General features: G+C 35.0%; 1 protein-coding gene across 10 annotated transcripts in view; it reads right to left on the bottom strand.

Annotated features, from left to right (window-relative positions):
• Nucleotides 1-1,826: 1,826 nt before the first annotated feature.
• zbtb38 (zinc finger and BTB domain containing 38) overlaps nt 1,827-25,284 on the bottom strand; it is a 37,897-nt gene continuing 14,439 nt past the window's right edge. For 3 of the 10 annotated variants that reach the window (XM_051923017.1, XM_028794666.2, XM_051923015.1), the window contains exon 2: nt 1,827-6,342. In XM_051923017.1, coding sequence (XP_051778977.1) covers nt 2,308-6,342 — 4,035 coding nt within the window. In that variant the 3' untranslated portion in view covers nt 1,827-2,307. The other 7 variants (XM_051923016.1, XM_028794668.2, XM_028794665.2 and 4 more) reach the window with 7 other exon arrangements.

Here is a 25,284-nt window from a genome sequence, read left to right as displayed (position 1 = left end):
AAGAACATTACAGGTAGTTTTCATTGATAATTACTTTAAGGAGAACAAAAGAAGAAGCACTAACTTGCTGCACCTAATGATTTAGTTTTATAAAACCGTAACATTTAAATTTATTTAAGTTTGTTAATTATAACTAATAATGCAATTTTGACACAGAATAGTGATTAAATTTCTCAGCTTAATTTTAGAAAAAATCTTTATATATTATCTTTTATTAATAGGAGATGGGTCATCAAAAACACTGACACTAGTATTTCTAAACTCAGAAACCTGAACAAAGCGACTTCATGTTTTTTCATTTATCTAGTGAGTGTGATCCGGATTTGACCCAGAATTGCCATCAATTTCAATAAATAGTAATATGGTTGTGTAATATTTTCATATTTATCTTGCATGGAAATATCAATGTTTGGGTACATACAGTTTTATATGGTTCTTGTGTGTAGAGTACAATGAAATTCCTACTTGCGTGTGCTATTCCTTATGCATATCACTACTCATCGTTTCATGATTAGTGAGTATACCTACCTTACCTGTAAATTTCTGTTTTCCTTATCTGTAATCTACCTATCAATAATTAACCTATAAACCTTTTAGCAGACAAACAGAATATAGAAACATATATTATCCATTTTAGGTATGGTGGCAAATTGGCTAGTGCTACTGCTTCATGATTTCAGAGTTTTCTACTAAAATAAGTCAGTCAGATTCTGCTAATATGATTTTGATTTACAAGATGATGGTGAGATTTTCTGATAATGACTTTATGATGTTTATGAAACTTTAAAGAAACAATAATTGTATTATATAATTTGAGTGACAATCTTAATTTTAGAAATGTCCTATAATTGTAGAATGTTGTGTCTTTTGGTATGGTATGTGTTTTCAGAAACATTCATCCTGAAAGATACTATAAATTTACGTCACAGTGCATTATTAAACTAGAGTAAATAGGGTGGATCAGATATGGTGGAACATATATTGTAAATATGGAAAACAAGTCTTCTGGCAACAAAGGCAGATGTAGTCTTTAGTGACAAATTTCCATCAAAACTAACTGTGACTTATTATTTATGAGAGCAAAGTGTCTCCATACAACTATAAAGATAATTACTACACTCTGGGAAACACTGAAGCCAAAGCTTTGCACATTCTAGGTTGTCTCCTTCAGATTTCTGCATCTTTGGATTATGCTACTGAATGTATCAATATGTCCAGTAACATTAAGTAAAATGACATGGTAGGATAAGAGTATTTTTTGGTTGTAGAGGAACAGTCTGCCCAAAATGTCTACCTAGTTTGAATTCAAATCCATAAAGATGAATTCTTTCATCCTGGTCTGATAACATTGAGTTATATTCTTTCTCCTGTCAATTGATTCAGAGAAGCAAGGAATTACAAGTTATAGGAGGTTCATTCAAGTTTAGGGAAAGTTGTTTAACGCTTAAACCTAGGAGTCAGGTCTGAAAGGTTTTACTGAGCAAGAAGTTGAAGCTGGCCATTGGTTCTACTTTAAAAGTGCATGATTTAATTCTAATTAAACTTGGAAATAAAAGTCTAATTTATAGTGATATGTATTTGAAATTACAGGGGCTAATGTGTTATATATGAATACAGAGATTTGCTGTGATAGATTTTTATAAAAAATATGAAGAACATGTTCATCTGGATCATCATATATTATAGTTAACGCCTGTGAATTTAATTCTGTATATTGTGCTTGTGTATTTATAATGCACTGAATGTATTTTATTTATAGTTTTTCTATTTTCAACAAATTAACCCCTGTGTAAACGCTTTTGTTACTGTACAGAAATACTCTTAGATACTTGATATTATTTTACTAACATTATAGTACATCACTGACACAAGTACAGTTTAATGCATTACTTTGTAACTAACCACTGTTACCCATAAGTAGTGAACAATGCCCTTTGTAAGGTATGTGTTATTCACACACGGATTGTAATAGAAAACATCTAAAAAGCAGGATACAATTACAAGTTCTCCAATAAAGCAAAATCAAAATTTAGAAAAATAAAAAAAACAACTTTTTTAATATGAAAAAAATAGTAAATGTTGATTTGAACCGTGAAGAAAATACCTTTACTAAACATTTACATGACATTTCAAGAGCTCTGGTTTTTGTCCTTTTGCTTGCTATTGCTATATTGTAAAATACAGATAAGCACTCTTGAGCCTGACCTTATACATCATGCATCCCTGCAATTTAAAATGTTACTGTACACTTCTTTCCAAGTGTAATTTCAGTCTGAATAAGATTCCGTTTTTCACTTTCTTATATGCTCATTTGCTGTAATAATCTGTATGAAAAGTCGTTTCTTCTTTACAAGGGAATTTGTACTCTGCCTTTGGAAAATCTCTACATACATTCCATCTTTTTTGCTCACCCCATCTATCTACATGGCAAGCACCCTGTGAGTTATTATAAGTCTGATATTCTTTACACATAATGGATGGCATATAAGCATCCTCTTGTGTTTGTGTGACCATTTCTATGTTGCATTGGGTCTGCTCACATAATATATCTGAGTGTCTGTTGGGATGCTGTTCTGTTAAAGCATTTGGTAATTTCACCCATCCACTGTTTGGGAGTAATTGCACGTGAGTTCCGTGATAAGGTAACACTTCATTCTCACATGGTAATTTAAGTTTTTTGTCATCTGATTTATTACATTCTTGAAAGCAACCATTTCTGATTACTTCTGTGTCATTTTCCAGCTTGGGCTCTAAGTCCATTTTGTGTTCCTTATCATTTGGTGATTTGCTTGGTTTGATTTGACAATGGACCTCGGCTGCGGCTGAGTGTTGTTGTTCTTCTTCTTCTGTTTTAATAAAATGTTTTTTCTGATGCATTCCTAAGGCAGCTGAGGACTTACAAACCTTGGAGCAGTAGCAGCAAGGGTAGCATTTACCATGTTTTTCAAGGTGCTTTTTCTCATGACTTTTCTTAGTAGCCAGATATAAGAAACGCTGAGGACAGAAAGAGCAGCGATACCGTTTCTCTGTGTTATAATTTTTAAAGCCGTCTTTGAAACAGGAGCCATCTTCAACACAGTTCTTACAAGCATAGTCTTTATGCTCTCCAGGATACAGAGCACTGTCATGCATTTCTTCAGATGATAATTGCCTCCCACAGGTTTTACATGTGTAACTCTGATTGTCAGTGTGGCTTTCAGCTATGTGCATTTTTAAAGCAGATCTGTTAGAAAAGAGAGCCTGACAGTGGTCACAGGTATATGGCTGCTTGTACAATTTCCTCTTTAAATGTTTTGTTTCAGCATCTGTATTTACAAAGACTTGGTGGTGAGCCCTTAGGTTTCTATCCACATAATCAACATGTGCACAATCTTTTTTCTTAATATTTACCCTCATGTGTTTTCCAGAAGCCCCACAATTGCTTTTTCTTCTGCGTTTGGACTTCAGTTTCTTTCCTCCTTTGGTCTTTTTTTTTGGCTTATAAGAATAATAAGGACGCCACAGTTTGTCGGCTGTGTCTTGGTCAGTCATGTCATCATACAATTCTGGCTCAATCAGTGGCCCACTATCTGTTCTTGAGCGCAGACTAATATGACTCCTTCTGTTATCCTGCTCCATTTTTTCTGTACATTTCTGGTCTTCTTGTGAAAAGCTGTTCCAGCAAAATTTCTCTTGTTTAGTTTGAAACAAGTTTGATCCTTTTATTCGCCTTCTAACGATAGCTTCATCGCCTATTTTTACAGTAATTTGGCATAGAGGAGGAACCTGGCTATCAAAAGCAGGACCTGGGCATGCTGGTTTTGCAATGTATGTTTCAGTTTTGCTGACTTCATTATGCATGTTGTCATTCACATTTGAAGGATCACCCTCTGGCTCTTGTAAAGGTTCCTTAGGTGCTTCCTCTGAGATCTGCACGCCTGCTGAATGCACTTGTCTTAACTGACCATTCAAGTGGTTTTCACTGCCATCATCTAAACACTTCAGATTATTCATATCTAATAACATACTAGATTGTTTTTCTTTCTCTGCATTCATTTTATCTGTAAGAACATGACCATTGTTATTACTAACAATTACTGAACATATTCTGTTTGTGGCCGCAACAGCTGAAGATGGAGTTTGCCCCAGACTTGTCAAAGATGACTCTTGATTTTTATAATCAAGGGAAGACTTGGTTGAAATTGATTCACTGTTAGAGGTTTTCTTCAAAGTTTTTCTAAGGTTTACTTCAGTTTCAGTGGATGGTGGCTGACTTATAGTACTTGGCTGCAAAAAATTAGCACATGGTGTTACTGAAGCTACTACTTTTGGAGTTGCCATGAAAGTAACCGGCATTGTAAATAACTGCCTTAATGAAACTGCATCTGTTCCATTTGGTGTGGCCAGTTTATTATCCTCAAAGTTCACTCCTGATGATGTTGAACCAAGTGGATGCTGAATATCTGTTGCCATAGACACTGTGAAAGACTGATCTGTACAGTCTGAGTTTTCTGAGAATGTCTCGCTGTATGTTTTGTATTGTCTTTTTCTAAATTTCATAGGCAAAAGCCGATAAAGTTTAAAAGGATAAAGACCACTTTTGAATCCACCATTGGCTGATTTTTTCTTCACAGCCACCCTGGGGTCAATTCCATGGAAAGATTTCTGATGGTTTTTTAGAATATAGTAAGTCATAAATGTTTCCAAGCAAAAGATACACTGATACCGTCTCTCTCCTGTGTGCCATATTTCATGCTTGGTGCGGTATTCAGCCAAAGCAAACACCTTATTGCAGTAATGACATGGGTAGGCTCTTTGCCAGGAATGGACATTTTCATGCCTCTTAAGGCTAGACAGAGTCACATAAGACCGTTTACATACACTACACACATAAAGTCTCGGCATGTTAATAGTTTTCTCCTTGTCATCCAGATCTTTCAGATCATCTGTAATTCCTTTCTCATTTTCTGCACTGTTTTCTTGCAGATCTTCTGGCAGTGTTTCTTTAGGACTGGATATTTTCTCAATATCAATATGTTCTTCGGGCAAGTCTGTTGCATCTTCTGCCTTAGCTGAAACCTTTGCTTTACAGCGTGTTTGTTCATGATTACGCAGTCTTTTCAGGTGAGTGAACTTTTTGTGGCAATACTTGCAAGCCAAATGACTGACGAAACGTTTTTTATGGCTTTGCACATGGATATTTAGAAGTGCTTCATTGCTAAACCTTGCTGAGCAATATTCACAGCCATAAGGATTAGGATGCAGTTCTACAGGTTCTGTTAGAACGGAAGAAGGCATTTTAACTTCATAGTTATTATCTGCAATTGATGAGATGGTTTCCATAGTACTGTTTTCGTTTGCCTTGTTGTTAAAGCTGGTTGATGTTGAAACTGGTGCTGTAGTAGGGATTACGTTAAACTCTGTGTGACTGTGCTGTAACCCCACATCATCATTTAGAAGGTTGGTACACATTTTATAACGTTTCTTCAGAGGACTACGGCTGTGATTCAGGAATTGCTTGGAAACCACTTTGGATGCAAAGGTATTTTGTTGTCTTAAATCAATGGCAGTTGTGCCTTGAGACTCGGACACCCTTCTCACCTGATTTAATATGGTTGACGCAGCATATGAATGTTCAGATAAAGCATGTGTTTGCTCAATCTCTGTCACTGTTTTATTTTGAGAGGGGCACAACACTGGGATATGATCATTTTCTGATGGTCTTTTGGCATTTGCTCTCAAGTCCAATGGTGAAAACAGGTCATCATTGGTTCCTGTTTCAAAAATTGAAAATGCGTTGGTGATTCTTGGGCCACTGAGACAAGCTAAATCATCTGTTCGTTGTTCTTGGTTACTATTAACTGTTTCCTTCTTCATTGTATGTGAGTTAGTTGAAAAGAGGGAAATACTGGAATTTCCACCTTGGACTGAATCAGGCAGTGTGTTGCCCTGAGAGTCATCTGTGCATTGCTTTTCTTGATCAAGCAAATGCCCAAGGTTTTCCAAAAATGGAATTCCTAATTTCTTTCCAGCTGCAGTAAGAGCTTTAATTTCCTCTACCTCTGTGGCCATCACTTTGGCGCAGTATATAAAATTTAGGATTTCAGCAAATACATCTGACTTAAAATCTGACAGCTCTAAAAGCTGACCTGAAATCCTGCGCTCTTGAGTGAAAAACACATCTTTGAAATACATGCTAGAAGCAGCTAATACATTTTTATGTGCCTTGAATTTGGTATCTTCGACTACAACTGTTACATCACATAGCACTCCTTGTGTGCGCTGATCATTTAAATGGCCAAGAACCGACTGGAAGTGAGAGTTATCCGTGATACTGTCAGTGTCTTGAAACATGATTGTCATCTGAAAAACAAAAAGAAAAGTATTTAAATTAGGCTTGCACTTGAATTCACCATTATCACAGTTGTCTTTATCATTCATTTTAAGCTACTGAAACATAAGATTTATATGGTATGGGGTACTTTTTGCTTGCATGTCCAGATGCTAATAAGTACATTTAGGGTAATGCAAGAAAGATTTAAGATAATAGATGGTATATTTAAGACAGCATTTATATATTTCAGTTTTACAGCTATAATGTAGTAGCTTCTGTGAATTCACAGATTAGTACTCCAACCTTCTAGTTCTAGAGACCTGTGTCTCTCCAGATCATATTATCATCTATGTGGGCTTTGTATTTTTTCTCATGGCTCTTATGGGTTTCCTGCTGTTGCTTTAGTTTCTTCCAGTTTTGTAAAAACTGGCATACTAGACCATTGTTATTTCCAGATTCTTCAGAAAATTGTTGTCCAAGTATATACATATTGTGAACAATATATATATTTTGATTATTTTGGCAAATAATGTGTATGACCACACTTTAGAAGTACGGTGCACAGTATTGTGTATTTAACCATATTCTGGAAGTAGTTCTAGGGTATGAAAGTTGAAAAGATTGAGAAAGGCCATTTAAATATATGCAATCAGAAAATATCTATGGGATTTTTATTGTATTGTCCTTTTAGTTACTGAACAAAAACAAAATTACATTTCCTTGAAATGTAGAAAATCTCAAAATCTGATGTTGTACATTAGGTCTTTATGGGAGTGTCATTTGCATTATTTTCTATAAGTAATGGTAAAATTGTAACAACACTGCTTAAAGCTAAAGGATACCACTCACTGTGCTGTTTTCATGAAGGTAGTAGATTTGCTTATATATACAGTATGATGTGCATGTGATTTCATGACCATTTTTAAGGCAACAGTTCTCTTCATTAACGGACAGTACCTAAAAGTATAACAATAATCAGTCTTAGCACTAACTTACCTAGGGGTAATAAGACTTAGAAACTTTTTATAAAATCATATTCAAATGTCATGATTACAAATACCAAAACACTAAGCCATGGGGGCGGCACGGTGGCGCAGTGGGTAGCACTGCTGCCTCGCAGTTAGGAGACCTGGGTTCGCTCCTCGGGTCCTCCCTGTGGAGTTTGCATGTTCTCCCCATGTTCTCCCCGTGTTCTCCCCTGCGTGGGTTTCGTCTGGTGTTCCGGTTTCCTCCCACAGTCCAAAGACATGCAGGTTAGGTGCATTGGCGATTCTAAATTGTCCCCAGTGTGTGCTTGGTGTGTGTGGGTGTGTGTGTGTGTGTGTGTGTGTGTGTGGGTGTGTGTGTGTGTGGGTGTGTGTGTGTGTGTGTGTGTGTGTGTGCGCCCTGTGGTGGGTGGTGCCCTGCCCAGGGTTTGTTTCCTGCCTTGCACCCTGTGTTGGCTGGGATTGGCTCCAGCCGACCCCCGTGACCCTGTAGTTAGGATATAGCGGGTTGGATAATGGATGGATCGACTAAGCCATGATAATTCAGAATTCCTTTAACCTTGTTTTGTAGAACTTTATCAGAACTAATAACTCTGACACTCTTAATTTTTCAAATTAGAATTCTGTAGTCTTCTAAATACTGTATATTAGAATATACTGTAGCTTAAAGTTCTGATGGTCACATAATCAGATTTTTTGTGAGGTTGGTGACAAAAAGCAAGACAATTTACTTTTTGTTTTAAAATAAAGTGTTTAGTATACAGTATATATGTTTTTTCATGGTAAATTCTGTTAAATATCCAAAATATGTTGAACAGCGTTCAGTCTCTTGTATCAACAAAACTTTTGTGTTAAAGGACATCTTTTTGAAGTTAAGGTTACTTATTCACATGTCCTTTGTCTTAGACACTGTCTTACGTGTTTCGAGACCGTAACAATTTTAAAATATCATTAAAACCACATGTATTATTAATTGGATACATTTATAACATATGCTTGTTTCATATCCTTTTCCCTTTTAATTTTTTAATGAATGATGTTATTATTTCTTATTATTTATTTAATAATATCTTTGTGGCCTGGTGTTGCTCTTACTGTTAGCTTTGGAAGCAAACCTACACAACCACATCAAATTAAATTAAAAATAAAACACTTTTCAATTGATCAAAAGCTGGAATCTTTAACATTGATGATTCAGTTGATTATATGAAAAGCTTCTATCAGGTAAAAATATGGACAAGTCAGATAGCATTGTGGAAATTCCCACAATGTTCCACAGCCTTATGTAAAGTACTGGAAAGTTGAGTGAGATTTAAAATTGTTAATCAGGCTTCAAATAAGAGGCAAATCTAGTACAACCTAATCTAATCTAAATATTCAGACTGTAATATTCGGATATGAATTATGTCAATCTTATAATTCACACCATCACTAAAAGTTGGCAGTCTGACACAAAATTCTTTAAAATCTCTGTCAGCAGTATGAGTCCCTGTGTCATTGAATTTTTTTAATTACGGTCATTCACTCATAAAAATTACTCCGTTCATTTTCAGAAGTACTTTTTTCTTTACAGGGTTTTAGAATTTCAGCTTATGCTGGAATCCTTTCACATGAGGCAGAACCAAACCTTGGATGAGATTCTCATCCATTGCAGAAGTTCTAGCCAAATTTGAAATTCTTACTTGCATGATCAGCAAGCACCAAGATAAGTGACACTAACTCCCTTACCCAGAAACCTCTCTCTTACTTACCTGAAGAATGAAATCAGTTCAGGATACAATTAAATACTTTGGTAAGTAATATTTGGAATTTAGTGCTTTTCAGAATACTAATGTGAGTAGGCATTTTATTTACAGCTGACATTATAGTTACTTTAAACAGGCACATATCCAGGCCCTATTGTGAATATATTATTGAACTTTCATTCATTTGAATTAAAGGAAAGTTCAGCGTGGTATATCAACTTTACACCTGTTTTTAACATGTTATAAAACATGTAGGTACTTTTGTGATGTTTTATTAAATGCAAGCTATGTCAATTTTGAAATCAAGGATATTGCTGTGCAATACATGTAATATTCAGATAATCCACTAGATGGCAGTAGCACTTTCAAAATAAGAGACACTATTGCACTTTAACATGCCACACTCAATCCAGTTGGGTGTTTTGATGCCATGGAGTTTATCCCAGCAACATCAGGCGTAAAATAGGAAGCCATCCTGTACAGGACACCAGTTCATCACAAGTCCAAGTCATACACACACACTCGCATGGAGACAATTTAGAGGTGTCAGTTAACTACACATGCACTACTTTGAAATGTGGGAGGAAAACTGTAAACCTTAGAAAAGTCCACACAGCCATGATGAAAATGTGCAGACTCCATAAAGACTTTGACAAGTCGTTACATTCAAATACAGGACACTGCATCTTTGAGGCACAATTGTTAAACGCTTTGCCATTATACTACTCCATAACTTTTTAAAGATGTTTTTGCTTATGGTATAGGACCTATCATGGCAGCACTAGACACACAACAAAACTAACCCTGGACAGGATCTTAATCCATCTCGGGTCACATTTGCACACAAACCATGTTAGAGTTGCCAGTTAACCAGCCTGCAATTTTCGGGATATGGGAGGAAAATCAGATTACCTGGAGAGGACCCACACAGATATGGGTACAACATGCAGACCCCAAATAGATACAGACTGGGATTCAAAGCCACTCTCCAGAAGCTGTAAGGAAGCAGCAATAATAGTAGTGTCAGTGTGCCAAGGTTCACCATAATAGAAATAAGCCATAGTACTTGAAGCATTTGAGATACACATATTGGGTATATTATTATGGCACAAAGTAACATCATACTGGTAGAAAATGCATTTAAAACAGTTGGTGTTCTCATATTTTATTTGTGATACAGTAGGCTAACAACTGTAGTTAATTCTTAAAATCTACCCACACACATTTGTTATCTATAGCATGTGGTATACTGTGTGAAGTAGTCTTCCCCTGACCTGCTGATGTGGAGACCTAGGAAGTGAAACTGCTGCATGGAAAACCCAAAATGTAATTCATTTCATATACCACTATTGTATTGACTTTTTAAATAGATATACTTTATATATTGATAATAATCACTCTATATACATTTTTTTTACTATTGGAATGTTTGTGGTTAACCAACATGTATTTTGTTGAGGGATTTGTCAATTGTATATGAATAGGTCAACTTGAGAATTTTTAATGCCACAGTGATGTAACTCAAAAACACAGTTAACTAAATGTTTGTAAATGTAAAATATTTTTATTTTAGTTTTTTTATATCTATAAAGAAATATTTTAGCATTACATTTCTATGGATAAATGAAAATATACTAAATCTGTGAGTAAATCCGTGAATAATTCTAATACTTGATTATTAAACATTCATTACATGATGTGTATGTGTCATAGTATAACACACAGTATTTAAGCAGATATTAGGAAATCTGTAGGAGTATATCTCAATTACCTCAAGGTCTCTGTCTGTTCTGGTGTCTGTTTTATAGCCCAGTGTTTGAACCTTCTTGCTCTGAGATCACCTTAAGCATGCTTCAGATATTTTATTGTTTAAAGTAGAAAAAAAAAGTGATATTTGAGTGTTTTTTGTGGCCTCATCAATATGGAGTGGCAGTAGAGGGTGACTTGACAGTTTTTCGCATTTTAATTTTATATACAGTAAATATAATGGTCCACGGCACATCTTAAGGGAACACATTTGACTCCAAGAGGTATGGGAATGCAGTCTAAACGTCTGTTTTGTTTCTAAGAGTAGCATATATGTATTAATGTTGAGCCACTCTGGGATCCGTTTTTTTAAAGCTCTGTAGGAGAATGATATACTAAAAAAACGATGTTTTTTGTTTCTATGTCCACAAGAAGAATATTTTTGTAAAGGAGATTTCCAATGCCACCACAAGAGGGGGTAATACATCAACAACTAATGTTATCTTTTGTGTAGAATAAAACTGTTTCATTACACATATTAAATAAAAATACCAAATGAAAGACATATTCATTTCATGGAAAATTAAAACTTAGGATGAGAGTAAAATTTTATATTTTTATTGTTTTATTGAGTATAATTAAGGCTTGCAGTGTTACTGTTTTTATCTTATTAAATATTCAAAGAATTTTATGCTGTGACCTTTAGTCATCTCCATAATAATACATCACATTTTTCATATAAGCATTTTTGTTAATTTCTTAGCTTGTCAAATGGAAATATACCTCAGTCTATTCCATTAATTTTCTGAATTCTCTGCAGTTGTATACCATTAATGCTAATCACTGTACCAATATAATGAGATTTCTACCCATGTTGTTGATTTTCTTTTTATTTATTGTACCAGTAGTAGAATATTCATATTTTGTTGTGCTAATTCTTCGTCATTTACTATTTCACAATGCAACCTCAAATCTATCTTACATTAGAAGTGTTTAAAATTAGCACAGATTCTTCAACAATTGTCTCATGATCTAGACTTGAAAGCAAACTTGCAAGAAAAATATTTTCCCACCCAAGTCCTATTAAATTTCCTTTGTTTCTACTTTTATATGCGGTGTATATATATACATACACATATAGATGTTTGTTTAACAATTTTGGACATATGATAGAGGTTACAAGTTATATATGACATCCTTCTTTGTTCCTTCTGTTTTTTCAGTGAGTAATTTTTATAACATTATGTACTACATAAACTATGAGTTGTGCAGTTTCTAATTTTAGTTTGTGATTGTCTCAATGGAGTATACATGTCTCATTCCTTCAGCCATGCTGGAACAAAGAGTGTAGCATTTTTAGTCATGTGGGCATGCATTTAATTTGAAACCTGAAATTACCACAGTAAGAAAGGGTTTCTCGTGTATCTTTCTTCTCATACCATCTCCGTGAATTAAAATGTTAAACTAATTAAACTATTTATTTACACCTTAAATTGATAAGTACTGACCTTGTACGACAAAGATGTGGCAGAAGGGCAGGACCAGAATGAATGTATAAAATATGAAGATAGGAACAAGTCTCTGTAGTAAAGCATAAATTACAAACTGGGTGAGGGGTTAAACCCATTAAACATTGTTTAGGGAAGTTGTATAAGTCCTGTGCACAATTTTATATTGAATAGATTCGTGATTAGAATTTTATAGCAAATTTTGACTTCAAAATTGAATCCTAGTTCAAGGCTGAAGAGGGGTCTAGATCTGAATTTCACTTAACTGAAATAGGAAGTTTTTTTTTTTTACCTGCATCACAGAGATGTTCATACAGCACTGAGACTGGTTTGAGTTGAAAACTGATTGTAGAAACAAAATTGAAAAAAAGCAAATCCTTATCTTAAGGTCACACCCTAACTTGAAAAAAAATACCAGAAAATCATGACAAGCCTGTAACCTATTCTACTTTTCATTGGACAGCTACTGCATTCAGCCTTAGGTCAACTTAAATGTCAGCAGTTTATTTCAGCATGGTTACTGTTATGTAATAAACCAGGGGTGTCGAACTCCAGTCCTCAAGGGCCGCAGTGGGTACAAGTTTTCATTCTAACCATCTCCTTAATTGGTGATCAGTTTTTGCTGCTAATTAACTTGTTTTGCCTTTGTTTTAATTGACGTGACTCAGACCCCTTTGTTGTTTCTTTTTCCTTAATTAGTAGCCAAACAATAATGAGACACGAAATAAGCCGCCACATAACCAGCTAACCTGTGCCCATCACACAATAGCTGAAAATAAAGAAAGGTGAAAGTCTCAGTTAAACAGAAAATCAACAGTTTTGGAAGTGTCTGCTGTGGCAGAATGAAAGTAGCAACAAGCCATGGAATTAAATGACAGTTTAAATAACAGCAATAATCAGCATCTCATTAAGAAACTGGTTGGAGTGAAATTGGTTGGAGTTTGAATCCGCAGTTTAATTGGTCATCTGTTAGCTCGTTTCATGTCTCATTTCTGTTTGGCTGTCATTTAATGAAGACAAGAATCAATTCAGGGGACTGAATCCTTAAAAACAGGGCTAAAGAAAAGAAGTTAATTAGCAGTGAAAACTGGTCACTTATTATGAAAAGGGTTAGAATGAAAACCTGCAGCAACTGCGACCGTCCAGGCCTGGAGTTTGACACCGCTGATTGTGGCAAAGGTATCATATGTATACTTGTATATAGTAAAAGAAACAAGTGTAACCAGTTTTGGACTACTATGTAGTAAAATTGTGAAAGCTTGTAAGTGCTATTTGCATGTGTTAAGCCTATTGTGCATAAAGACATTCAAATACCCATTTTCTAAAAAGAAGCTGGATCCTATTACAGTTTAGCAGGCAAGAAACATCCCTGGCTAGGGCTCTAGTCTAGTGCACGGCACAGTCATACACACAACCACTCTCATTTGAGGACCCATTTAATGTCTTTAATCAACTTAACATGAACATTTTTGAATGTGTCATGAAAAATCCATACAGCCAGTGTCCAGGCCCAAATTCAAATAACAGTATCTTAAAGTTAAGAAGTATCATCATGAAGGAACATTTAGACCAAATTAAGCACGTACCTTAAACTGGACTAATCTATGAAAACAGTAGGATCTTCTTGTAGTATGTTGATTTAACTAATTTTTAGCATATGATTAAAACTGTTATTTCTGTGTACACTGTACTATATATATATATGGTAGGAGACCAGGCTGTATATGGACCACAACCAATGTAAAAACATTGGAATTGGCAAATCTTCAGCAGATGATTCTAATACTGTACATAATTCCAGAGCCTTATGTAGTTCACCCTGAAAATGTCTGATGCTGTCTTTAAAAGACAGATTCATTTATTATGTGGGCTATTCATGTGAATTTCCCCTTGGGATTAATAAAGTACGTGAATTTCCCCTTGGGATTAATAAAGTATCTATCTATCTATAGACACGAGCATCTTGTTCATTTGTCATTTTATTACTATAACTGTGTACTCTGGTTTTCTCCAACATTTTAAAGATGTACTGTATGTATTGATCAAAGTAGCCCGATTTGAGTGAGTGCTTTTATTCTGTGATCCAGAATTAATTGTGCCTTGTCCGTGATATGGTCTAAGCTAGGGTTAGAACCCAGTCTCCTTGACTTTGATTCTGCACTGCCATATACAAAACCATGATGCTTTCCTTTCTCCTGTGTTGAATTGCAGACCTGGGGAGTGTTACTTCTTGTCACTGTAATGCCGCAGTACTGTGGATGGTATGACAATAAAGCCACTTGACTTGACTTGATGATGGAATTATTTTAGGGTGACATGGTGTATTGCTGCCTCAAATCTCACTACTCCTGTATCCACAGACCTGCCTGGACATTGTCTGAGAAGACAATCTAATTGGATTGTTTATATTCTCAACTTAGTCTGCCTCAGTTTCCTTTTGATTCTCCAGATTTCACCCTCTTTCCATAAATGTTTAAATTGCTTACCCCCCACATCACCCCATCTCACATACATTTTAACTTTGGTTTTCTCATTGGCTCTGCATTTGCATGATAGATGATATATACATCTGTTGATTCATTTTTAATACTCATTTAGTACTGAAATGGTGTATTTAAGTGGAATTATTGCTAATTCTTTGTGACACACTTAATTACTGGTTAAATATTGATTTGAATGATTACTCCGGGGATTGCACACATGTTTTCCTGAATTTTGAATGAGTCTTTAATAGAGGCAAATGATTTAAGTGAAAGCAGGAGAGTTTTTTTGGCACAATGTCTACAATCGGTGTGATCAGACATTTAGGGTAATGGATGGTAAATTAATAACTACATCAAAACCTATTTTTTAAATAATGAAGTGGCTAGAATAGTGTTTAATGGTTAACCAGGCTTCCTAATAACTGGAGGAACCTGTGTGCATTTTTAAGCCTTTTTATACACTGCTTCAAGGGATTGGATTCTAATGTCAATTGAGGCTGTACCCATGTGGAGTTTATACATTCTCCTTTTTTTCTCTCGATAGTGTTTTTTTTACCCCACATTCCAGGATTCCACATTTCATGGATCTGCTAGATAAATTAATTGGTGACTCAGAATTTCCATATATGAGTGACTGTGTCATGAAATGGGTAACATTGCTCTAAAGAGGAATTGCCCAGCCCAGGGCTTTTTTTTCCCTACAACTGAAAACTGGGTCGTAAGTTATTGTGGGTGTTTGTGTAAATGTACCCTACAATGGACTTGTTAGAGCACTTCATTAACCAAACTATTCGAATACAACTAGGGCTGCATGGTGAAGCAGTGACTTCCTTCTCATGGGCCCAGTATCCTGGGTTGAATCCTGTGCCCAGACAGTGTCAGGAGTTTTCACATTTTCTTAGAGTTTGGGTTTTAATCCCATATCCATAAAGACAGGCAAGTTCAGCTAGTTGGGGTCCAGTGTCAGTACAGGTATGATTATGAGCATGAGTGGGCCCAGCAATAGACTGATGCCCTATCTCCTGCCTCATACCCAGTAATGCCAGGATAGGGACTGGCCCTTAATGACATTAATAGGTTTGAGAATATTATATTGGATTTGAATGGGCAATATGCTTACAGTGTTTCAGTGTTTATTTTTTAAAACGTATGCTATTACAAAATTTGACTGTTTTATTTATTATTTTAAATGCACCCAGGAAATGCCTTGTGTTCCAGCTAATTATAGATAAAAGGGCAGGCATTGTTGTTTTGTTTTTATTTTGGGAAGATACAACAAGTGGAAGAAATCTTAGCCAAACCTGAGAATGCTGACAATATTCTAATATATTGTTCATGGGTAATTATCAGGTTTATTGTACACTATAGCAAACCTGTGTGACAACCCACCAACTTATGTATTGAGCTTCCCTATATAAAGTTTTAGTTTGAAAAAGAAGTATACATTTCTTGGCAGTTACACCTTACATATATCAAATACTGAAAAAAAACCAAATAAACAAAACCACCAGGTACTCTGGTTCTCCTTCTCGTACATTCTAAAGACATCTGTGTTAGGTTAATTGGTGGGTTAACCCTGAGTTACCATGTGTGATGGTTGTCTGTGATGGACTAGCACACCATCCAGGGCTGGCCTCTGCCTTGTGATTGATGTTGCCTGGATAGGCACAGGGTCCAGGTCCTGTTGCATGAATTGGATTAAAATTATTGGAGAATATTATGTTGGGTAATTTTAAAAGATAATTGAACAGTGGCCTATTTCCAATTGTACCATTAGTGTCAGCACAAATTTCTGACTAAATATCACAGTGTTACAGTAGCCAAATCAAATGAAAGCATACACAAGTAATGCAATTCCCAAGACAGCTATGAAAAATTAACTAAAATGTATAAATCATAGTGGAACATAATTTTTTTCACATTGTTGTAACAGGCTGATGAAAAATATTTGGTTGCTCCATCTGTTGTGCATGCTATTAGTTAAGTTAGTACTTTGAATATTTGGCTGTAACTGCTCTTTACATATGAAGTAGCAAAGTCCTCAAATGTTGCTGTGAACAGACATAATGCAAAACAGGGTGTGAAAACAGCTTTATCAAAAACAGTTGTCTCTCGTGAATCTATTTCCTTTTTCAGTTGTCAACATTTTTTCTCTTTTTTTTGTCTTTAATCCTAAAACACCTACCTCCATAGCTCCATTTCCTAAAAATAATCACCTCTTTACTTCCTCTTTTCTTAAACCTTTCTTTGTTCCATTTTCTGCAAAAAGTAAAATTGCTTTGTTTTGTTTCATGTGCTTGTGTTACTGTTTTGTTATTAGACAGAGGTTTATAAAAGCCAGAAAATACAACAAGGCTGTTAAAAGTGAAAATTACAAACATCCTGTATTTCTGAAATATCAGTCCTGCTGTAATACACAAAAGTTGAATCCCTCTGTGTTCCTTATTGCAGTTACTGATATGGCCCTCGGAGCAATCCTTACTTCATTATTAATCTGTGCAGCATCTTTAAAAAAAAAAAATGTCGGCTCTGCCGTTCTTAAAAACATTTCTCTGATATCAGTCATGCTAAAAGCATACAATGAGTAGTATTTAAAATTAACGAAAATGTTCAAAAGTAGCACAACTGCAAAACTTTGACCATTTGTTTAATTTTCCATTTTTTAATATTGAATTCGTTATCTCATTGATGTGGAGATGTAAATGTAAAATACCAATGTATTTTTGCTTCAGTAAAAAATGTTTTTTCATGTTCTGTATGTTTATTTGCACAAAAGGTAAGTATAGTTTATTTTACATGGGACCTTTGCAGTTTCTTTTAAAAGGAATATGTAAAATGATGGCGATAGAATTGTTTCTATAAACAGATTTTGGCAGGTGAAGTGACTCAGTCAGAGATCACAAAGTGAGTCAGGATTGGGGACTGAACCAGCAGCCTTGTGGGTTATTGTCCAGCTGCTTAGTGATTAGGCTACATTACTTGAAGTTAGTGTAGAGTTACATGTTGGACTACTTAAATTCCACATATATAAATTTACATTAAATCTTAAAACTGAATAAAGTAATGGTGCCAATGGTGTGGTACATCCTGATCTTTAAAAGCCTCAGTTTATCTAGAAAAAAAAAGGTTTCTTATTGGTACAAAACACTCCAGCTAATCCGAAAAAGAGAATGTATGGTTTTGGCAGACATCAGCTTTACTCCATTTTGGAATCAAACTCAGTTTACTGTACAAGCCTTTAAATTTGTTTGAATGTTGGTTTTACTGCAACGCTTAATCTTCGTATTTATAAGCCCTGATCAACTAAATAATAAATGTTTTATCTGTTTTTTCCACAGAATAGTATTTTGCACATGTAAAAGTAAAGTGTCTTCATGTTTTTGTGACTATTACCAATGCCAAACTAATTATTTTCTCAAATTTAAGTTAAGGAAACATGGCTTGTATACTGTAAACCAATTTAAGAATAGTAATCAAAATTTTATGAGTGCTGTTTCATTTGTAAAATGTTTATTAGTTGATTTTGCTGTAATTATGAATACAGTACAAAGGTTAACAGTAGCTGCCCAATAAGGTAAAATTACTTATATTCTTCACAAAAATTAATTCATTAATGCAAATTAAGATAACTAAAGACATGTGTGGTACATTAGGTGGATTGGTGATTCAAAAACTAGCCCAAGTGTGCTTTAGTATGGCTGTGCACATGTGGGCCCTGGTGGTCCGTCCAGAGTTGCTTCCTGCCTTGGACACAGTGCTGCACAGGTAGGCAGTGGTCACTATGAAGATAAACTGGAATAAGTGGACTTTATGGACTTTATATGTATATATGAAATGTAATTGTATTTGCTTGTTCAGTTGTGTTTTTTTATTTTGACCTCATAACCCGGGGGACACTTTGTTGAGGAACATTGCATTTAATACATGCTAAATGAAACATATATTTAGAATCATATGCTGATAAGCAAGAAATAGTGCTTTCCTGCCCAATCACCTGAAATGTAAATAACTTTGTATTAAAGTAATACAAAGTTAATTGTAGTAAACATTTCAGCTTTTAGACATGCGTGCATTTGCTTTGTTATAGTAACATGTTAATTTAATAATTTACTTGATAGAATGAACTACTGATATGGTAAGTTTGGCAGCATTAAACAATTGGTCATTTGTGTTAGAATTCTGTATTCCCGATGAAAACTGTATTAAATATAGGTCACTGGCAGCGGCAAAAAGTATTATCCTACCTACAGAAAGCAATAAACTCAACAAGGTATAATGTATATTTATATTTCTACAGCCCGCATTGTGTTTTAACTTGCAAAATAGGTCTAACGTCTTCTCTTCAGTGTTTATGTAATGTAATATTCTGCTGGATGACGGCATGGAAAAATCAGCATTTGCACTCTTCACTTACAGCCACACACTCTGATGTATGCATTTCAGAAGAAGATTAATTTAATTAAGTTTCTGCTATTTTCTTTCAAGATTTTTCATTTTAATTACAATACACCGTATTTCCCACAATATCTTTATAAATAGTGTATAAGGAATCTATTGTTGAAAATATAGCGATCACATAATAAAACCAGTTGTGTAGCAAGCTGCTGTTTCCAGAAATCAGCTAAATGGCTGTTGGTATGCATGTTTGTAGTTGTTTTGTTTTTATGCACTAAAGCTTTGGAACATTTTGCCAATGCGTGTTTGTCTAGCATCAGCAAAGACATTTTCAAAGACAATCAACTTAAGGATGCTTCTTATAACCTTTTACAGTTTAATTTTCGCATTTTGTGTTACTTTTTTTTTGTTACAGCTTTATTACTAGCTCATTGTATTTTCTTTCTGCCAAGAACATTATGTATGAAAGGTGGTATATAACTTACTTAGAACTGCATTTACATTTTAGCAAAGAAGTGCCACCCAAGTGCTGCCTTTTTCAGTGTTTTGACATCATTAGAAATAAAACTAAAGTTGCAAAATAAAAATGTGCCTGCAAGCATTCTGTAAGACCTTGTTAGCCTTTGGTACATTTAGCTTTGTGATATTAGATCATAAGATTCGATTAGATTTATGTAAATTTTTGCAATTTACATAAATGTTATTTTTACATTCCTTCCCTAGTGTTTGACTACTGGCACAGCTCTTTTGTATGTCATGGCAATTTCTAGCTAACGCTTCACAGACCACAGTTTGACACCTTTTTGCGATATTTTAGTTTGCTTTTAGTCATTTCTATTTTTATGTAATCATCAAACATTTTTCTTCACTAACATCATTTTAACATTTTGAACTACAGTATGTATAAAAGTTGTCAGTTAGAAAGCTTATTCCAGTTTGGTGTCATACGTTTCAGTGGTATTCAGTCCTCCTGATCAAGTGTGTAATACTGGATGACAGTCAGAATAAAAAATATATTAATAAAAAAAGAAACCTACTTGTGTGTGACAATATTGCACTTCTTGTTTTTTTGCTCTTGCGTCCTTTTCTGATGACTCATTCTGACAGCTCAAAGCTCTGCTTTTATCTGCTGTCGCTTACATAGCAGCCATTTTATAAGCAGCTGTGGTCACATTGAGAAAGCAAAATGGCTTCCAAATTAAAAAGACAATAATGGTTAAAAAAGTATTAATATTTGACATGTGTTTTATTATTTAATCTACAATTTATGAGAATGCACCATAATTAAAGTAATCTAGCAAGTCCATTATGGCTACAGAATTACTTCTTTCAGCAAGAACTATTCATTTTCTCCCCAAATTTTTAAGCACTATTGCAACTTGTGGCTGAACAGTTATTTTTACATTTCTGATATCCTTTTTATTTTCTGCTATTAATTTCTTTATTTATAAAATGATACTCTTAAATTGGCAGTCAAATGCACTAATACAGAATGGATTTTATTCAGATTTCTTTTAACAAAAAAAAAAAAAAAAGAAAAGAAATCCGCATAAAAATTAATAATGCTTTAAAAAAAACCCTGGGGAAAATTGTGTGGAGTTTTCTGATAGAGTTCTAGTTAAAATATGTATTGAATTTGATTAAAAGTAACATTCATAGTGCGAAATGATAGGTGCAGTCAGCGGCCTAAAATCAATCCTTGTTTTCTTTCCTTTTTATTTTTAGGGGTTGCTTGTTTCATACACATTTCTACTCTGTGTTTATGTTACTTTTTATATGTTTGATTTTAAAACGCCATAATTTTAATTTCCAGGCTAGGTTTATACCTGGGTGGTTAAATGACAATGAATATATATATGGACAGTCATGTTTATTCAGATGAGCCTGCCTCTGTCATGACACCCCCACCACCATCAAGCGTACACTTCTTGCAGGATGTGGTTGCCACGGAAACATGCTGTGGCGCAGCATTTATTGAGATCCAGCTGAATTCTGAACAACTGCACTAATTGCCCAGGGAATTAAACAGATGTGCAGTACTTAATGATCATTTTTAGTTATACTATCAGATCATTTCTATAAAAGAGATTTTAAACCTACCAGCTTCTATGACATCTTTATCTTGGTTACAATGGTATAATAAATAATGCTGGGCTTCACTGTTAGCTGTGAGAGGCAAGGTGAAAATGACTACTCAGATTAAAAGAGCTCATTACTGGTTGTTATTGACTGTTTGGCCAAACCTTAATGTGAGGCATTTTATTTTTCTGCATGAAGTCTAAAATGTTTTTCTGGTTTTACACTATTTCTTAGTAAAATGTAAAAGCAGTCTATCACGAATTAAACCGTACAGGTTCACATTTGAAAAATAAGCCATTTGCTTCTTGCTCACAGTTGAGCTATCCCATAAGGGAACAAAATGAGCGATACTTCAGCCTGTAATAACATACCTTCTTTTCTATTTTTATTCAGCGTGGGAATAACCATTTCTTTAACCTGTTTTTTGATTTTTGTGTTTAATATTGAGATCTATTTAAAAATAGTCAAAACTATTAACATTTGTCATAAAATTTTGTTGACTAAAATAGTAAGTACTGAAAAGTTAAACTACAATAATCTCCCCCAGTAAACTTTAGTAACATGCATAACATACCTTGTAACATCGGTGAAAATGAAGTCGTTGGACTTTTAACGCAATAGATGACCAAAAGGTTTAAAAGTCCTGTGTAAATTTCAGTCTGTGTGATTTGTAATTTCAGAAGTGGTTGCCAAAAAAAGTGAAAAACATTTTTTGCTGCATCCCCAAAAAATTCATCATATTGGTAAACAAAATGCAAAATGAACGTTATCCATCTCCAATCTATGTTGCAGTTTTCACCGTACAGTCTTTCTCGTTTTGTTGGTCTGCATTTCTCTTTTCCACCCTCCAAGGGCTGAAGGACTACTGCTGACCACAGTGCAGGGTGCTTGTCACACTTGCTGAAAATTAAGCCGTGGATATTGATGCTGAAAATACAAATACCAAAGCCATGCACAACCGATTCAGCGCCAGCACCGCATTAAAGTTAAAAATAGCCTGGTTGGGCTTGCAGCTTACATCTCAAACTCAGAGCAGCTAAAGAGAAGGTATTAACTTTATTTACCATGGTGATATATTGACTTATTAACAGCATGTTCAGTATGCATCAAGAAAAAAAAATGAAAAGGGCTTCAAATTTGAGAGTCCTGTCATGCATCGAATGAAGGCATAGCAGCCAATATCTGACTGCAAAGCACGTCGTATGTTTAGGTTTGAGCTCCTGGAAGCAACCGGCTGTGTCTCACAGCACAATGTAGCAGCAGTTAGTGAAACTGCAGCAGAGGAAAATATGACACAAGCGCAGCCTTTACAAACTCCCATCTAGCACACCATTAGCGGCACAGGCAAATGAATTCAAACCATGCAGAAACAAAAAGCAGTGCTAATCCTGTCTGCATGCAGTTTTAAGCTTGCAGTTCTACATTTTATTTGCAAAAAAAATAAATAAAAAAAAAGCCAAAACAACAAGGAAACGTTGTGCACTGCAGTAGAGAGCTTAGTAATTAAAAAGGACTAAAGGATCGAGACAGCGAGAGAGACAGAGAATGTGCTCACCTTAAATGTAGAACTTGTTTACTGTTACACATTAATATTGCATTATCATTTGGCTTGCACTGGCTGCACTTGGTTAGAAGGTAACAGTGAACAGAGCTGTCATCAGGCTGTGATCTTTACAAACAAGCTTAGTGTGAAAGGGAGGATCACTAACCCAAATTCAGCCATAATTTGGAGTTTGTAGGGTGGGGGGGGGCAACAAGTATTTTGTACATGCTGCCTAAACGTCCCCTGTATGTATTGGCTTTGGCTGGTTCATAAATAATCACATTTATAGACTAGATATTATGTTTCCTTTTTTTTGTGTTTAGTATTTAATTTTCCATTGGTGAACAGGGACTCTCTGTCTCCGTATGTCGGTATACTAGCTTTATTTCAGTGAGGTTGGATTAAGTTGCTTAGAAAATGTTATGTTATGCAGAAGAAACAAAACACAACTTTCATAGTCTAAACAATGCAGGGAGGCAAGAACACAGTATGTTATTTTCCACTCAGCATTACCTAAAGTGCACTGAGCATAGCAAACACCCTGCACAGAGACTCAACCTTGGTCACATGAGCGGCCGCTGGTGTTGGCGCAGCAAACATATTAACCACAAGCTCAGCTACTCGAACTATTTCTGGCAGGTGGCGTGTCATTGCTTTTTAATAAGCCTTACTTATTACACTGATGTATTCTTGGTCTCACAGAGCAATCTGCATGACTGTCCTTAGCAATAATCTTGTGAAAAGAATCCCGAGAGTAAAACAGCAGCTTAGGAAAAGAAACAGGAAGTAAGAATACATATATACATATTAAATTGTACTGACCTAAATAGCTCAAAGGAAGCAAGCAGCTGATTTAAATGTCATATTCAGCACTTCAGCCAGGAAACTGTTAACATTTGTACTTGACAGGAGAGAAAAGCAGAACCAGGAGGATTTTCGTGAGTATAGTAAAATAAAACCAAACTTCTGTATGTAGATAGCTGAAGTGAAACAAATTCCAACTCATCGTATCTTCACTCTGTTCTGCCATCTTCCTTGAGATATACACGCCCGCTGTCAGCTCTCTGACATCATTGGCTTCAGTTGTGTGGAGCTTTTTTTTCCTTTCTCTCCTTTCCCTTTCCCTTGCACGCAGTGATAGCTTTGCACAGCCATGGCAGTTTTTTAAAGGCAGAGACATATTTCAGCAGACAGCCCTCAGCCAAGCTGGCTTTCTCTGGTTTCACTGGATGAGGTAGCTGTAGTCCCGTTATGCAACATCTATTTTAATCTCCCATTAGAAAACAATTGCATGTTCAAATGGCCCTGTGAGAAGAGTATTGGCGGTTGAATGAGGAAGTCCTAGTACATTCCTTATTCAGTTAATCTTTAGCAGAAGCTGGTGCTGTTTATTTTTAGAAGAAGAGTGGTAGCATGCAGCCAATTTTAAAAAGAGGAATTATTCCATCAAGGGTGAATAATGTTTGCAGGTACAGAGTACCAGCATAGTGTCAAAAGAAGCTTTGCTTAGAGTACGAGATATGTTTTTATGTTCTTAGGAGTGAAATGTTGTTGAGGGGCATGGATGAAAGACTATTAGGAATTGTTCATTAACACAAAACAGACCAGTGAGATGTACATGTAAAACTATTGTTAGCACAGAAATTGATCAAAATGCATTGGTGTTCTAATTTACCTGTAAATAAAATGTAAAGTTCTAAAACAACACAGTATTTTGGTGAAGACGATGAGGAATATAAAACTATTCTTTTATCATCGCTAACATTATGACTCATCAAAAACAAGTGACAGATGTGGCTAAAACTCTAGACAGAAACCTCAGATGTTAGGCCCTGAGGTGTTCTTAGAATTGTCTTTGTCCTTAGGCCTAATTTTTATATACATGCTCAGTTTTATTTGGCCATGTTTGTTACATGTTGCTATATAAATATCTACACTGTGGAATTAAGCATTGCTTTCTATGGGGCCATTATGGTTTCTTAGCTTGTTTAAGTATTTTAAAGATGACTGCCACTTCTACCTCCACCACTGCTACAATGAGAGCAGTGCATTAATGTACAAATAAGGGGAACTGTTTTTGTTTATTGGTATTATTTAAATGCTTGTGTTTAAGTAAACTTGTACTTGGTTAATTAAGAACTTTCACAAAATTGTTGTTTTGAACATTTATTATTGATTCCATAGCAGAGTAGAGTTGAGTATACAGTAATGGATACTACCGCAATGTAGAATAGTTGAAAAGATACTTGTTTTTTAAATTCTATTTCTATTTTTCATGTTGTGAGCTATACTGTAATGATAATCTGTTTTTTTTGTTTTGCTCATCAGCACAGCCTTTTTTAAATCACTTATAACTTTCTATCCTCTTGTTTTTGGTTTTCAAAAATGAATAAAGAAATTATATGTGTTTATTTACTTAAAGCGGGCAATGTGGAATTGATCCAAATTTGTTATTGTTCATAGTATTCTATAGATAAAATGGAAAA

This window comes from Erpetoichthys calabaricus, chromosome 2 (assembly GCF_900747795.2).
Source record: "Erpetoichthys calabaricus chromosome 2, fErpCal1.3, whole genome shotgun sequence".
NCBI lineage: Eukaryota > Metazoa > Chordata > Cladistia > Polypteriformes > Polypteridae > Erpetoichthys > Erpetoichthys calabaricus.
The sequence above is the reverse complement of the archived record's forward strand: the minus strand, read 5'-3'. Positions and strand labels throughout refer to the sequence as shown.